Source organism: Apodemus sylvaticus, chromosome 22 (genome assembly GCF_947179515.1).
Source record: "Apodemus sylvaticus chromosome 22, mApoSyl1.1, whole genome shotgun sequence".
Taxonomy (NCBI): domain Eukaryota; kingdom Metazoa; phylum Chordata; class Mammalia; order Rodentia; family Muridae; genus Apodemus; species Apodemus sylvaticus.
In genome coordinates this window covers 18,717,263-18,733,907 of record NC_067493.1, presented here as the reverse complement: position 1 = coordinate 18,733,907, position 16,645 = coordinate 18,717,263, and the positions used below count along the sequence as shown (strand labels likewise).

At 42.7% G+C, this 16,645-nt stretch overlaps 2 protein-coding genes across 2 annotated transcripts in view; both read left to right on the top strand.

Annotated features, from left to right (window-relative positions):
- Positions 1-16,645, top strand: part of Insr (insulin receptor) — a 900,533-nt gene that overhangs the window by 345,378 nt on the left and 538,510 nt on the right. The window lies entirely within an intron of this gene.
- Positions 598-3,541, top strand: LOC127672440 (clumping factor B-like). Its single transcript, XM_052167600.1, is given in 7 exon segments — positions 598-729; positions 916-1,118; positions 1,648-1,695; positions 2,225-2,421; positions 2,668-3,210; positions 3,448-3,459; positions 3,462-3,541. Coding segments are annotated over 7 exon segments (1,215 nt in total).

Below are 16,645 nucleotides of genomic sequence, written 5' to 3'. Positions count from 1 at the left end.
GAAGATCTGTGTGTCCCTGGGTTTGTGAGTGTGTGTGTGTGTGTGTGTATGTGTGTGTGTGTGTAGCCTTTTGTGTGCACATGTGTATGTGAATGGGCACAAGTGCTCATGTGTGCCTTTACCTCTTGTAACACTATTAGGATGTTTCCAAGGTAGAGGGCTTTGGTCATTATATACACATGATGACATACTAGGAACCCCATCTTCAGGGAGCAGGTCAGGATTGTGAGAAGACCCTAAGAGGAAAATGTTTTTGGGGGATGCTTGTGATACAGAAGGGATGGTTTGGAAACTTCTGCCTGCCTTCTCAGAACTGAGGCTCACTCTGATGCCAGGCTTCCCAGGACAGTGTAGCAACATGAGCTTATGGACACCACTGTGTCAAATTGTACACATAGAAAGAAAAAGGACAGCAGTTTGCGGTACTGGTAACCACTAGAGAAAACCTATGATGAGGGGTTCACACTGGAGGACCTCAGGAAGTGACCTCACTTACTTAACGGTCCAGATGGAACTCAGAATGCAGGTTACCAGGTAACCAGAGGCCAACAGTAGCCTTACCTGACTTATTTGTCTGGAGGTGCTTGAGACAGAAGGATGTTCTCTTGTTTCTGGCATTCAAGTGGCGCTGACCACAAAAAAGCTAAGAGTGGTCGCCTTGGCCACATTTGGAGATGTTGGATACGCCCTCTGACACACTGCTGGCTCGTATCCCCCAGGGATCCTGAGGTAACAGGCGAGAGCCTTTAGCAGGGAACTTTCTGGTTGGTCCCCCTGAATCTCTGAGGTCCCTGACTGGGTGTGTGTTCCTGTGAGACACTAAGGAACATTCTTTTATGCTCACTCTTCGGTGTACAGTAATGGATTGATGCTGTCTCTCAGAGTTTGTACATTTAAACACCTTTGCCTTCCTAGGTCTGTCCTCAGAATAAAAAGAAGACAGACTCTCTGCCCAAGCCCCCCAGGTTCAACTATAGAACCACAGAATATATTGAACAAATGGTAGCGTATTTACCAACTGCAGTTCGGTACAACGACCACCTCTCGATCAGCATTTTTCTTACTGTTTACCACAAGTATGTTACCACCTGGGAGGTGCTGGACCTGATAATGACAATGTGAGTGGCTACAGGCAACATGGGTTTAGGATGGATGTGCTCTTCTTCAGGCCTCTGTGCTCCCTCAGAACAAGGTTTATTGTACCCTGGCAGTGTTGGTCCTGGACTGAACCTACAAAGTGACATGGCCACATGTAAGGTTGGGGTCCCCTGGTGTCTTCCACTGTCAGCAGGGAGTGTCAAGCACTGCCCTTACTTGTGCCTTGGGCAGAGATCCTTTCCCATTTTTATAAAAGGTTCTAGGCCCTATCAGACCTATATGGGATTAATGGAACAATACAAGTGTCCCTGGGGGACCACACAAGAAGCCTGGAACCGAGCAAGAGCCCTAGTAGGGAGCAGTGAGGCTTCCACACATTGACTGAACATCTCACGACACAGGACCTCAGCATGGAAGTCAGAGCAGGGCAGAGAGCACCCAGGATCCCCACTCCCTTTCTAGATTCTTCAGATTCAAGTAGCTCCCCGTAGATCTATTAGTAGTCGGGGAACAAGGCCTTAAGTTTGACACCCTGATATAATGCCACAGGTATGCATCCTTCCAGCCTGACTCACTGGAGGACCAGCAAACAAAGAGGTGAGTGGGTTTCAGGTGAAATTGAGGTAAGAGACAATCTGTGCAGTGGGATGTGCTCGATGATGGGGAGAGAAAAGGGAGGTAAGGGCCCATCTGTGGTGTGTGTGCGGAGGAGGGTGGTAAGGGCCTTTTTGTACCATGGGGTGGTTGTGGTTAGTGCTGAGGGCTAAAGGCTTGAAAGGTGCCCTGATTTGTGGATCACCACTAGAGGGATGGTACTTGAGAGGTCACCTGTTGGTGGATAAAAATGGAGGTCTCCAATGGACTCCATGGTTCTGAGGAGCAGAGGCAAGGATGGAATGTGAATGGCCCTGTTTGAATCCATCACCATTAAAGCCCAGCACCATCTTTCATCCAAGAGACAGAATGTGTCTGGAGCCCTCTCCACATAACCTCACACTCCTGACCACTATTCCTATGAGTAGGCAGGGTGGCAGTTACTGCCTCATCTGTTGGGGGCCACGGCTCCACTGGTGAAGCAAGGCCAGGCTTCTGACTCCACTTCCCTCCATCCTCCTCTTCCCCACAGCGACATATTCAGTTTTCTATCCCGCTGGTTTGAGAAATTTCCTGATAGTTTTAGTAAGGACCCAGACATGGCAGTCGTCAGGCGATTAATGACCTACGTGAAGCTCAATGTGCCTTCTGAAGAAGGACATGCCCGAGCCACGGAGCTGCTCTCAGTTCTGGAGGAGGAGGAGGCCAAAAAGCTAAAGCTTGAGAAAGGTGAGGAGACCTGGGGTGGGTTGCCTGGCAAGGTAGGATGGAGTTTTTGTGATGGGTTCCATCAGGGAATTCTCCAGAGCTTTGGCCTGAAGCCAGGGCTGCACAACAGTCAGGTAAGATGTCCCACTGTGAGTAGAGGACAGGGGATACTCTGGCATGAAAAGGTCTTGTATGACCATCAATGTCATCTTGGAAACTCACACCATCCTAGGTCTTCACTGAAATCCCTTCTCCTTCTCCCTTTAGCTTGTGCAACATCAGCAGAGCCCCCAGTGCAGGATGCCTCAGTGATGCAAGAGAGTCTGACGGTGAGGCCAGCTTCTGAGGCAGAGCCACAGGGAGACCTGCCACCCCGAGAGGACACTGCGCTCTTGGAAACAACACCTCTGGAACCATTTGAGCCAGAAGTTGGTCCAGTGCAGCTTCCAAGTTCAGATCCAGCTCTGCCCACATCACCTGATACACAGTCACCTATAGATGTATCTGCAGATGGGTCTGCAAATATGGCCTCAGATATGGCCTCAGATATGGCCGCAGATGTGTCTGCAGATGTGTCTGCAGATGTGTCTGCAGATATGGCCGCAGATATGGCCGCAGATGTGTCTGCAGATGTATCTGCAGATGGGTCTGCAGATATGGCCTCAGATATGGCCGCAGATGTGTCTGAAGTTGTGTCTACAGATGTGTCTGCAGTTGTGTCTGCAGATATGGCTGCAGATGTGTCTGCAGACATGGGTGCCAATGTTTCAGCTTCTGGGCACCTATTTCTACATTCTGTTGTGCAATTAGGTGAACCAGAATGTTTTTTCCCACTGCCTGAGGTGGATATATAGCTAGGACAATTATCTTCTGATTTGTAATCAGCAGTGGTTCCCACCTAACCTGTTTTTATTTCTTTAAAGTATCTCCTTTTATTTGTTTATTTTCTTTCATATTGTTGCTTTGATTGTTGATTTTTCTTTATGTTTGGATTTTAATAAAAATAATCTCTTTATTCATCTTAAATGATATAGTTCATTTTCTAAGTGGTACAATCTACTCTTGTCTACCTGTAGACTGCATCTCTGAGACAAACAGGTCAATCACAGGAAGGGAGCCCTGGCAGGCCACCTGGATATAGGTAAAGCAAGCCACTGATGTTGCAGTAATTGGGCAAATACCAACAGTGGTGAACAGTATAAACTATGTGACTGTGACCTGAAGATCTTGGTCTCAGCAGTGCCCCTAACAGTTAGGGAAACAGATTCTAGAGCCCCATATCACAGCTCATGGACAGAGGTCTCTACTTTCTGGGTTTTTTTAAATTAGCAGCATAGGAATCATAAGCACATTCCAACTGACTACTATGGACAGCAGGGGAATTCTTATGCAAAAGTCCCTATGGCATTGTGAGGAACCCAGCAAGCAGTACATATCAGGAATTCGGAGATGCTGCCTTCTCGTTCCTGCCTGGGTTTCTGCCCTGTCTTCACTTCATGATGGACAGTAATCTGAAAGTGAGATAAATCAAGGCTTTTCTGAAATGGTTTTTGGTCAGTGTTCTAACACAGCAATAGAAAAGAAAACTAAGAGACCCTAGCATCAGGCAGGAGCCCCTAGCTCAATGCTAAGCCAGTTTTATGGCTTGGTGAGCACTGGATTCAGAGAGAGTACAGCTCAACAAAAACTAAGAGCAGAGGGACTGAGGAAGAATCCTCATGTCAAACTCCTGCTTCCACCGACATGGACATAGAGATGAACACAGACACACAAGTTCACACATACAATACGCGTGCACATAGACATACACATACACAGAGATGGTAAAATTTCCAGAGTTACAGCTATTATCCAAAGTGACTATTGCTCCAGATTTGTCTATTACATTGATTCAATTTCTCTCTATGCCAAATTTTTCATAAAACAGATGAAGTATCTAGCTTCAAGCTGGTAGAATGATAAGAAAGACCAAGATGCAGAAACCAGGCTTCCAAAAAATAATATTGTTGGGTTTACTGTAAAAATGATCTCTTGGGGCTAGAGAGATGATTCAGATGATAACAACACTGGCTGCTCTTCTCAAGGAAGACACTGTCCCTAGTACCCACATGGTTGTTCACAACTATCTGGAACTCCAGTTCCAGAGGATATGACTCCTCCTTCTGGCCTTTGTGGGCACTGCATGCACGCGGTACACAGATGTTCATTACAGGTAAACCATTCATATACAAAAAGCAATTTTTAAAAAAGATCTCTTATTGATGTCTCCATGATCTATTATTTTAATTCCTGGATAATTTTCCCAGTGCAGTATCTTACAGCCCTGTGTGGCTTTTAAATGTAATTGGTTAAAATGAAGTACAAACAAAGGTGACATTCCTCAGCAGTTCTGATTGGTATTCAAATGCTCACTAGCTACAGCAGGTAAGGTACATGTGGGCATGCTTTGTCAGGAAGTCCTGTTTCCTCAGTGTTCAAAAAGCAGAAACTAAAGGTGGTCAAGCTTTTCTTTCATTTTAAGAATTTATTTATGTGCATTAGTGTTTTGCCTGCATGTATATCTGCACAGAGGGGCCAGATCACCTGGAACTGGAGTTACAATGGGTTGTGAGCTGTCATGTGGGTGCTGGGACCTGAACCCAGACCCTCTGGAAGAGCAGCCAGTGCTGTTAACTGCTGAGACATCTCTCCAGTGCCCACTCAAATTTCTCAAATGTGTCACCTGGCTTTGACCATTCTCAACTAAACATTTTCTAGCTAAAGTTATACATCCAAAGTATTCATGAGCATCATCATAAAAAATCACTAATTATTAAATAATCTAATTTGAAAAATAGAATATAAAAATGCAATTTTGGAAAAAACTGAGTGTGTACCGCCTAAATTCTGTAATCTGATAATAAGCTTCTAACCATATTTTATTTTGTCTTGCAAAAAAAAAAGCAATCTCTATTTTGCACATCCTCAATAGTTTTTCTTTACCAAACTCTAGTGAGAGTGCACATACTTGTACACACATGGCTGCATAAACAGACAGACAGACATATATGAGACATACATGTACATATGCAAACACACCCATATACACATATGCACATATATATGTATACACTGAAACTAATGAATACACAAAAAGACACAATTTACCCAAACATACATGCACAGACACAGAAATACATGCTTGCACACACCAACACATATTTACACAAACATACATATATACATATATATAGACATTCATGTACACATGCATATATCCAGACACACTTATATACATATATATACATAAACCGAGACACACTTATATACAGACACATGTATATGTATATGTATATGTATAAGCAAATGTATATGCATATGTATATACTATACATACACGGTCTCACTGAACATGCAGACACACATGCATGCACACACATATGCATACACAGGAGCACACACACAGACACACTTCATCTGTAGCCCATTGGTCCTGCACCATACTGCTGTCCCTGAGATGTGACTCTCTTTGGAGATGCTCCTCATCCTTCTACATCCATCTTTGGTCCTGATCTGTGATGGGAGAGCTTATCACACATACCTCCTGGAGTTGCTGCAGTGATTACCTGACATCTGGGCATCTCACTTGAGGATGAATGGGAGAAATATTACTAAATATCAAGCCTTGGGGAGGGAGTAATGAAGACAGGTCCAATGCATGTAATTTCACATTAACCACAGAAAGCAGCTTCCAAGCAGAAATGTGTGATTCATGTGCTTCTGGACTTAGAACAAGGCTATGACTGATAAAAAAGGGGGGCTTATACTGGACCCACCTGACCTGTCTGTCCAATGCATACATTTATTGCATCTTGTCTCATCTAATATTGAGATGGGTTCATGGAGCATGCTTAGTTTAGCAAATCAGAACTTGCATGCTCAGATAGAAAAATCCCAGTTGAGTAGTAGGTAAGGCAACATCAGTGGGTTTAAGTCCTGGGCTCCAAACCCATCTCTGGGGTGTCACCACATCTTAACATGTACATGTTAGCTACTCACATTGGGAGAACAAGGGGGATCCCAGACACCACCTCTGTGCCTGAGACCAAAAACTCACAAAAAGGGAAGCAGCTTCACTAATGGCCATTTTGACCACTGGGAACATAGTCTCTTGGCATCAAGATTTTCTTAGAGGAAACTGTCTGAAACAGTGTCACAATCTGAAGGATGAAGAGACTTACTGAAAACAACAGGCTTCAAAGCTGAGGAAACAGGTTCAGACCAGCTTGCTGTAGAGTCCAGAAAACTTTTGCTCAGGTCTGCTCACTGCTACTGCTTAGTGCTCTTTCTGGAATGTAAGTCACAGGGCTGTGAGGTTGGTGTGAAGTTTGGTGAGATGATGCAGTTCCAGTCCAGACTTCCTTTGATGATGAGCAATAATGTGAAAGGGTAAGCTGAATAAATCCTTGTCCCCAAAACTTGATTCTTTGTCATGATGTTTCTGCAGGAATACAAACCCCGACTAAGACAGTTCCCATTTTGATGACTTGATACCAGGAAATGTTCAAAGGAAGAATACATAACAAGGAACAAAGAATTGGCAAAATAACAAGAAATGAATACAATTAAATGAAAAAGAAATGACTTAGTTATATGGGGGTGATTTTCCTTGAAGGAGAAAGCAATAATATTCAACAACCATTTTTACAAAGATTTTTAATTATGTGAACTTAGGAGGTCTGTGTGGATATATATACATGAGTGCAGTACCCACACAGGCCAGAGGAGGGCACCCCATCCCCTGGAGCTGGAGTTTCAGGTGCTTGTGAGCCAGCTGACATAGGCTCTGGGAAAGAACTCAGCTCCTCTGGAAGAGCAGTAGATGACCTTAACCACTGAGCTATTTCCCCAGCCAACCTCAACACCTCTTTTCAAGCTAAAAATCTCACTATAACTCCTGGAATTAGTAAGTGTCTCTGTACCTCCAGATGCTAGGTCCAGACCAAATAAAAAATCCTAATGCAATGAGAAAAACCCAAGCTTGGGCATATTAAAATACTGCTGCAAGTTGAAGGAGAGTTCACAGTCTCACTTTACAAAAACACCTTGACCCAGATTCATGTTTGATTTAGAAAAATTCAACTTTATTGGTTCCTTTCCAAGTAGTAGACTGTAGAATCCAAGAATAAAATTACTGTGCTTCAATTTCCCTTAGAAGGAGTTTACAGATGAATCAGGACTCTCTCTCTCTCTCTCTCTCTCTCTCTCTCTCTCTCTCTCTCTCTCTCTGTGTGTGTGTGTGTGTGTGTGTGTGTCTCATATATCTAACTATCTGTCTGTCTGTCTGTCTGTCTGTCTATCTATCTCATTCTCATTTACCCCAATAACTTAATGAAATCTGTAGAAGACTGTTCCCTGCCTCTCCCTGTAGGAAAAGTTTACATTTTCAGCCACCTAAGTAGGACTCCCCTAGATTCCAAACATGTTGTTTGGTTAAGAAATGCAACTCCAAACTTTAGTGAAAATTCCATAAGGGTTTTTTTTTTTTGGTGGTGATTGTGGTGGTAGTGGTGTGTGTGTGTGTGTGTGTGTGTGTGTGTGTGTGTTTAAAATATTCTACTCAAATTAGTGGTGATGGTGATGGTGGTGGTGATGGTGATGGTGGTATGTGTGTGTGATTGTTAAAATATTCTACTCAAAGAAATCTGTATAAAGAACCAAATACCAAGATAATCTGTGCTCAAGTGAATATTTTCATTTCTTCTCTAAACTTATTTTCAAATGAAAAGTCTATTAGTTGGTTTCCAACTCTAGAATATGGTTCAGAGAGAGAGAAGAAGGTTCATGCTGTGTAGCATGAGATTCGTGATTCTGCTGCCTCAGAGTCCCAGGCCTGTACTTTCATACTGGACTTAAAATCTATGGAAAAGAAATCAAATTCTAGCCTGGACAATATAGCAAGATGCTGGCTCAAGGGCCCGGAAAGATGGCTCAGCAGTTAAGAGCACTGAGTGCTCTTTCAAAGGTCCTGAGTTCAAATCCCAGCAACCACATGGTGACTTACAACCATCCTTAATGAGATCTCATACCCTCCTCTGGGGTGTCTGAAGACAGGTACAGTGTACTTACATATAATAAATAAATAAATCTTTTCAAAAAAAGATGCTGTCTCGAAAACAAAACAAAACATGAACACACACACATTAACACCTTCGGGTTAAGGTTAATAGAATTTTTAATGCTGCCAAAGAAAAGGTTACAGATAGATGCCCAACGGAAGAGATGTAGCTTAAAATGTCTTTGATATCCCTATTGAGAAAGATTGCTTTGTGGTGAATTCAGTTGGAGTGCTGAGCCCAGAGAGCAAGGAGATCTCATACCCTCCTCTGGGGTGTCTGAAGACAGGTACAGTGTACTTACATATAATAAATAAATAAATCTTTTCAAAAAAAGATGCTGTCTCAAAAACAAAACAAAACATGAACACACACACAAACATAAAAATCTAGATTATTTATTTATTTTTTCGAGATATTGTTTCTCTGTGTTGCCTTGGCTGTCCTAGAAGCCAATCTGTAGAACAGGCTGGCCTCAAACTCAGAAATACACCTGCCTCTGCCTCCCAGAGTGCTGGGATTAAAGGCATGTGTCACCACTGCCTGACTACCTAGATAATTTTTTAAACTGTTTTCTACAGAGGAGATATTTAAGTTGTGTGCAGGCACTCACCCCATCCATTTGCTTTAACCCACTTCTGTCTGAGAAAATAAAATATGAAACTCTCACTTCTTTGGACAGAAAGGAATCTCAGTAGATCAATGTTTCGGGTTAAGGTTAATAGAATTTTTAATGCTGCCAAAGAAAAGGTTACAGATAGATGCCCAACGGAAGAGATGTAGCTTAAAATGTCTTTGATATCCCTATTGAGAAAGATTGCTTTGTGGTGAATTCAGTTGGAGTGCTGAGCCCAGAGAGCAAAGGTTTTCATGTTAATTACCCCAAGATGAATTCATGTGCGCAGTGCCCACAGACACACATGCACATGCACATGCACACACACACATGCACATGCACCCACACACATGCACACGATGAAGTTTCTAGAAATCACTGCCTTCAGACCATGACAATTAGATCATAAACATCGAGGTGCTGACTTTGAACCCATGCAGTGCCCCGTTCTCCACAGCTATGTATTGGGAAACTCTGGGAAAGGTTTGAAGTTTGGACCCATTCTGTTTATTCACTAACCCTCATGAGAATGAACACATAAATGTCTATCTTTTTGTGATATTTACATATTCTGTTTATATTTTGAAAATTTGACACTTTTCTTTTTGAGACTCTAAAGTGTCACTTTCTCATCAACAGAATCAGTGCCAGTTAGTGACACTCTCAGCCACAGCTCAGGGTAGAGGGTCCAGAATCTGGATTTTTTAAAATTATTTTTTAGATTTATTTAATGTACGTGAGTACACCATTGCTGTCTTCAGACACACCAGAAGAGGGCATCAGATCACAACACAGATGGTTGTGAGCCACCATGTGCTTGCTGGGAATTGAACTCAGAACCTCTGGAAGAGCACTTGGTGCTCTTAACCTCTGAGCCATTTCTCCAGCCCCAGAATCTGGACTTTAAACAAAATTCCATGAGGATTCATATTTTTACAGTTTTGGGGTTGAAATATTTCTGACCCCTATGTTTGGTTTTAATAGCATCTCGTTTCTGTTCTGCTTCGAATGCTGGGGAAATGTATGGATGTTTCTGTTCCTCAACTTGGCTCTTTGATTTAGGAGTCTCAGTAAGGACGCCCCTGTCCCCCATCTCAGCTACCATGACAGGTGAAAGGACTCTCTACCATCTGCATCTTGAATGGAGCAGGGGCCTGTCGTTCAGTGACAGCGATTGCCTAGCAGGGGCAGAGCTCTGTATTTAAACCTTAGCAAAGGAAAGGAAAAAACAGAGGGAAAAACCAAGCAGACTTGACTGAAATAAAGGAAGTCAAAAAATAAAATGAGACAGGATTCAAGTAGTCACCTCCTGGGTAAATAAGTAACCTGAACTAATTAAGGAGTCTGATAAAATTGTTAAATTGTCTGGCAAATACAAATATTTCTACTAAAAAGATTATAAATTCCTTGGTAAGTAGTAATTGTAATTACATGGAATAAGGGGCTGGAGAGAGGGCTCACTGGTTAAGAGCACTGCCTGCTCTTCTGAAGGTCCAGAGTTTAAATCCCAGCAACCACATGGTGGTTCACAAGGATCTGGAAAAGATCTGACACCCCCTTCTGGTGTGTCTGAAAACAGCTACAGTGTGCTTACACACAATAATAAATAAATCTTAAATCCAAGGGAAGTGGGGCCAACCAGAGCAAGTAAATTTCAATTCTTAGCAACCACATGATGGCTCACAAGCATCACTACAGCTACAGTGCACTCACATCTATAAAAAAAAAAATAAATCTTTTAAAAAATTATATGAAATAAAAGATTTCCTGCTGTCCTAGAGTGTCCCAGAATGACAATTTTCCATGATGTAAACATGTAAATACATTTAAATACACACACACACATACACACACACACACACACACACACACACACACACATTCATATCCTTGTACACACATACCTGTATCATAATAGGTCCCAGTTACTTGGTGGTTATTTTTATTAAAGACAAGAAACCTTGCATAAAATAACTTATGTCCAAAAACTCTTCACAATTTTAACAGTAAAAACTGAAGAAAACCCTTCCAAATAAAATCAGTTTTTTTTTAAAGAACATGGGCCAAAAGCAACTTCTGGGATAGCAAGATGGCTCAGCAGTTAAAAGGCGCTTGCCACCAAGCCTAACAACTCAGGTTCAATACCTAGAAGCTACATGTAGAAGGAGAGAACTGAAATTGGAATGCTCCAGACTGTCCTCTGGCCTCCATACTTGTACCATGGTACACGTGCACGAACACTCATACACAAATTAATGTAAGAAAACTTTAAGCACCCACTGAATACTTATCTACAAGACCATTTCATCCAGCGACCCATGTACACAAACATTTACCCACATTGGTTGTTGGTCCACACGTAATTTTAGATGGGAACCCTTTTCTTAATTATAGACCCCAGATTATGTGTTCAAAGGCGGGGTTCTTTGGAATGAAGGATTTAGATGACATTATGTAGGGGCAGGGAAGGAACAGTGGAGAGACTGCCTTCAGTTCTAGTCCACCCTGCAGTTCTGAGGTCTCAGCCTGCTTCTTCACTTCCTCTGAAACTCAGATTCTCTCGCTGCAAAGGTTTGTTTTCACAGTTACATTTAAAAAGAAATAAAGGAAAGCTAGTAAAGCAGCAGCTTTGTGGTTGAGAACACACATGGGCCAGGCAAACCTGACTGTTCTCCTGTGCATCCTACTAGAGAGGCACAAACGAGAGCTCTCATTGCTATAAAGCATCATCTACTGCTTTAAGGACCCATTATACTTCCCTGTTCGTGTCTAAACTAAAGTACTGGGACTACAAAGACAGCTCAGGGGTTAAGAGCACTGACTGCTTCGGGGACCACCCAGGTTCTATTCCCAGCATCCACAGGGAGGCCCACAAACAGCTGTAACTTCAGCTCCAGCCCAGATGGATCCCTGTGGCCTCTCATGGCACCTGCACACCTAGGTATGAAAGTTGTAAGTAAAATGGATACAGAAATAAGATATTTAAATAAATGAATACAAAGACTCACCATTTTCTTTCTACCAAGCTCATCCTGCACTCAAAATAAATGTTTTAAAGCTGTCAGCTGGACGGGGTTGATCATGCAGGGCTGAAAATCCTTTCCCACTTCTTCAATATTTAATTTCTTTTCATGCAGCCATGGGTTTGGCATGAAGGCTTTGGAGACTGGTCCTAAAATCACAATGGCCATACTGGTTGGGACAAGTCTTTGAGGGGGATCTTTTCCAAATGACTCCACCACCACCACCAAGGGCCCTGAAATACTGGTCTTGATGTGCCATTCAGGAATCCTTCAACTTCCTGTATAGACACAGCCATGAGCCCATTGCAAACAGAGGGACAGTGTTTGTGCCTGTATCCATCTGCTTTCACAGAAAATGACCTTGTTCAGTATTTTAAATTGCTTCTTCTAGTAATTTCCCAGACAAACCTTTGCTTTCTGAATGCAGGCAGCAGAGACCCTGTTGCACTGAGGATGTCTTGTGGTGAAAGGAAATTAAACTTTTCACCAACAGAAAGGTGGTCATTCTTCTTGTGAGCACACAGGACACAGCTGGAACACATCAGTCATGGTAGCTGGGCATTCCACAAACCTAGTGGATAAGGTAGGAGTCCACCCGCTTCAGATGCATTTTGTGTTACCAACAGCATGAACCAGAAAAATTTCCATTTATAATATTTCATTAATTCTATTCATCTTAACCAAGAATAAAAATGTATTCAGAAACATGGGTATGAAAAGTGGTGCTTGTATATGCTACATAGTGCCACACCCATTTATTATATCATAACACATTAAAAATAAATATAATCTAATTTTGATAGATACTACTAATATTGTCTCTTTTGTTTTCTGAAAACTGCCAGACCAGAGTTTAAAAAATCACAATGACAAATCTAATCAGTGCTATCTCATGTGTAATTGAAACATTATTTTCATGACTCACTTTAGAAAGGATATTTCAAAAACTGTATTGAAAAATGTCTCTTTTAATAATAGGTTTCCACGGCAATATTGCAATTAGTGATCTAACTACCACAGTTAACCATGCACACCAAAGTGTAACACAGAGAAACTGCAAAGTGATTCTTACCAGCAGTCACTGCTGCTGAAAGTAAAGCAAGAATAAAGTAGTTCATGCCTTTGTTATTGGCAACTTATTACTGAGTTCGTGGAAATAAGCATAATCCATTCAAATGTAATTATATAAACTCCAATATAAAGCTCCAATCCTGTTAGATACATACAGAATGGAAGATCTACATTGATTTAAAAAATGTTCAAAAAAAGTAGTTCCTTCTCCAATTTCCTTTAAAAATCTGATTTATTTCTAAGCCTAGGTTAAAAATTCTGAGACTAGTAAATATTTCCTGGCCATATGTGGTCCCACTACACCCTCAAAACAAACAAACAAACAAACAAACAAACAAATCCTAACTCCCAAACCAAACAACATTATTCTGAGCCAAGAAGTCGAGTTTTTTAAAACACTTGTACCTTGATTCCCATTGTCAACACGAGTCTAAAAGATGTCACCGCTTCTGCTTGAGAGATCCAGTGTAACGAATTTAAGGGAAGGAAATCACTGGTTGTCCTGGGCAATAGGGCCACTTAGTATAGTCAGCATCCCATGGGGAGAAGGCTGCTACGTGTCCCTGGGAGACTGAGCTCTCTGAGACAGCGTGGAAGGGACGCACCCACAGCAAATGAGGCAGAGGGCTTTCTGGATGTGTTGGTTTCTGAAAGAATGTATAACGGGGTTGATGATGGAATTTCATCAACCTGCACACTGCACCAGAATACTGTGCACAGCTGGGGATGTTATGTGAATGACTCTATGCAGCTCTGAGGGACCCACCAAACAGTACATATCCAGGATTGGGAGGTGCTGTCAGTATTGCACCTGCTGAGAAAGTGTAGAGTCCTGAGTTGTGATCCCCATCATTCACAAAAAAACTGGTGTGATCATGTGCATTGGATACCATGTGTGCTAATGTTTTGTTTAGTTTTGGTTTTGGTTTTGGTTTTGCCCCATCTACGATTGCTCTGGGATAAGATGGTACCTGTCACCCACAACACACACAGACACACACATACATATGCACACACACACACACACACACACACACACACACATACACACAAACATGCATATCCAAGCGCACACACAAAATTTGGCTTTCAAATTACTGAAGCACACAACCCATGCCTCAAACAACTTAAAACTTTATTCTGGAGCCAAATATGAATATTCATAGCCACTAAACTGTACACCCCCTGTATGTGGTAACATTTTGAAGTTTTCATAGGATCTAAACAAGTCTCGGGGCTGGAGAGAGGGCTCAGCAGTTAACTGCACTGGTTGCACTACTTAAAGACTACGGACAGTACCCCCCACCATTTTACATGATTAGCCCTAAAACGAAAAGTCTGCCCTGTGGTAGAGTGGGTACCTGGGGGACATCCTCCCCCACCCCCTCACACAAGACTTAAAGACTTGGGTTCAGTTCAGCACACACATGGTTGCTCACAACCACCTGTCACTCCAGTTCCAAGAGATTCAACGTACTCTTCTGACCTCTGAGGGCCCTGCATACATGTGATGCATCAGCATACATGCAGAAAAAACACCCATACACATAAAAGAAAAATAAAACTTTTATCTTAACCTTTACAGATACTTTGTGAGTCTCACATCTGGCACCCCAGTACCATTCAACTCACTTTGCCTGTATCCCCCCTCCATCCTTGCAACATTCCCCCTAAAATTAATGCACAAATAAAAATGAATAACACCAAGCATAGAAAACATCTCATTATGGAAGCTGTAGAGTGTCACTGAGTGTCCCTCAGTATACCTGCTGTCCACAGATCTTCACACGTCAATGTTCATTGCATTGAGTCATTGGCTGGAGGACTCTGGTTTCTGTGACACCATCTGTCTTGGATCCTCCCCGGACTCCTCCTGTTTTCCTGTTGTTGCCCTGTGTCATGGAGATCCTACAGCTTTGGATTGGCAGGACCAACCCTTTCAGACTCTCCAACAGTTTACAGATGATACACATGTGGAAGTGGAAGGGCTGAATCAGGGCCAGGGTGGCAGCTGAGCTGGTCACAACCAGAGTGAGCTCCTCATCCCTGCTGTGGCTAGGCCACCCAAGGCTGCCATCAGCAGGAGGCTGGTGAGCTCTCCAGTTCTTATGTCCTGGTCAGCTCTCCAGTTCTCATGCCCTGGTCAGTTCTCCAGTTCTCATGCCCTGGTCAGCTCTCCAGTTCTCATGCCCTGGGGCCAACTCACCCCACCCAGGCCTCCAGAGCCAGCTCCACTGTGCTGCCCAGGCAAGAAGTAGAGCCTCTTCTCCCAGGGGCTACAGCCAGTGAAAGGCAAGGCTAGCTCTTCCACTTTCATGACTTCAGGGACAGCTCTCCTGACCAACGAAGGTGGTGAGGGGTTGGGGGAGGATGTCACCAAGGTACCCAGTCTACCACAGGGCAACCTTTTTGTTTTTAGGGCTAGCCATGCTAAGCTGTGGGAGGTACAATCTCCAGGGTGATGAGCCTGGTTTATGCAGAGCAGGACAGTGGTGGTGCACGCCTTTAATCCCAGCACTTCGGAGGCTGAGACAGTCAGGAGGATTTTTGAGTTTGAGGCCAGCCTGGTCTACATACAGACTGAGTCCTTGGACAGCCAGGGCCATACAAAGGAACACTGTCTCCAAAAACAAAAAAGAAAAGAAAAGAAATGTAGCTGATCCTGAACCTGGGAGCAAGTCAGGGAAACAGCTTTCTCCCCATGGAGTCTGCTTCAGTTCCTTCCTCCAGGTTCCTGCCTTAGTCTATCATTAATTCCTTTAATGTTGTACTGTTACCTGCAAAGGAATCTAAATACACCTTTCCTCTCCAGGTTGCTTAGGGTCATGCTGCTTATTGCAGCAACACAGAGCAAGCTAGAACACAACATATCTTAAAAACAGGGAGATAAGTTAGCCATCTTTTTAGTCCTTAGAATACAGAATAACATCCCAGAGGAAGGCAAGTTATTTGACAGGCAGAATGGTGTACAGAGTGGGAGTTGTCACTTCTTATATTCAAAATTTTCCCTTGAGCAACTGGAACCATCTTGTAGAACCAGAATCAAGACATGACTGAAGAGATGACAGCTTGATCAGAACTGTTTAATTATGTATATCTTGTCCATTAAAATTGTTTTTGTCCTTATTTTAACTTCAGTCACATAGCCACAAAGACACCCACAAACACACACACACATGCACATGTGCACACACAAATAGAGAGAAAGACATGAACATATTCACACATACAAACAGAAACACACATACACAAATTCCCCCACACACACATACTTGCATACACACACAGACATGGATACTTACACAGACATGCACATAAATACATAGACACACACTCAAAGATACACACATAAACAGACAGTCACAGACACACACACATTCACATACATACACACATTCACATACACACATTCATACCCACACACTCAAGAAACACACACT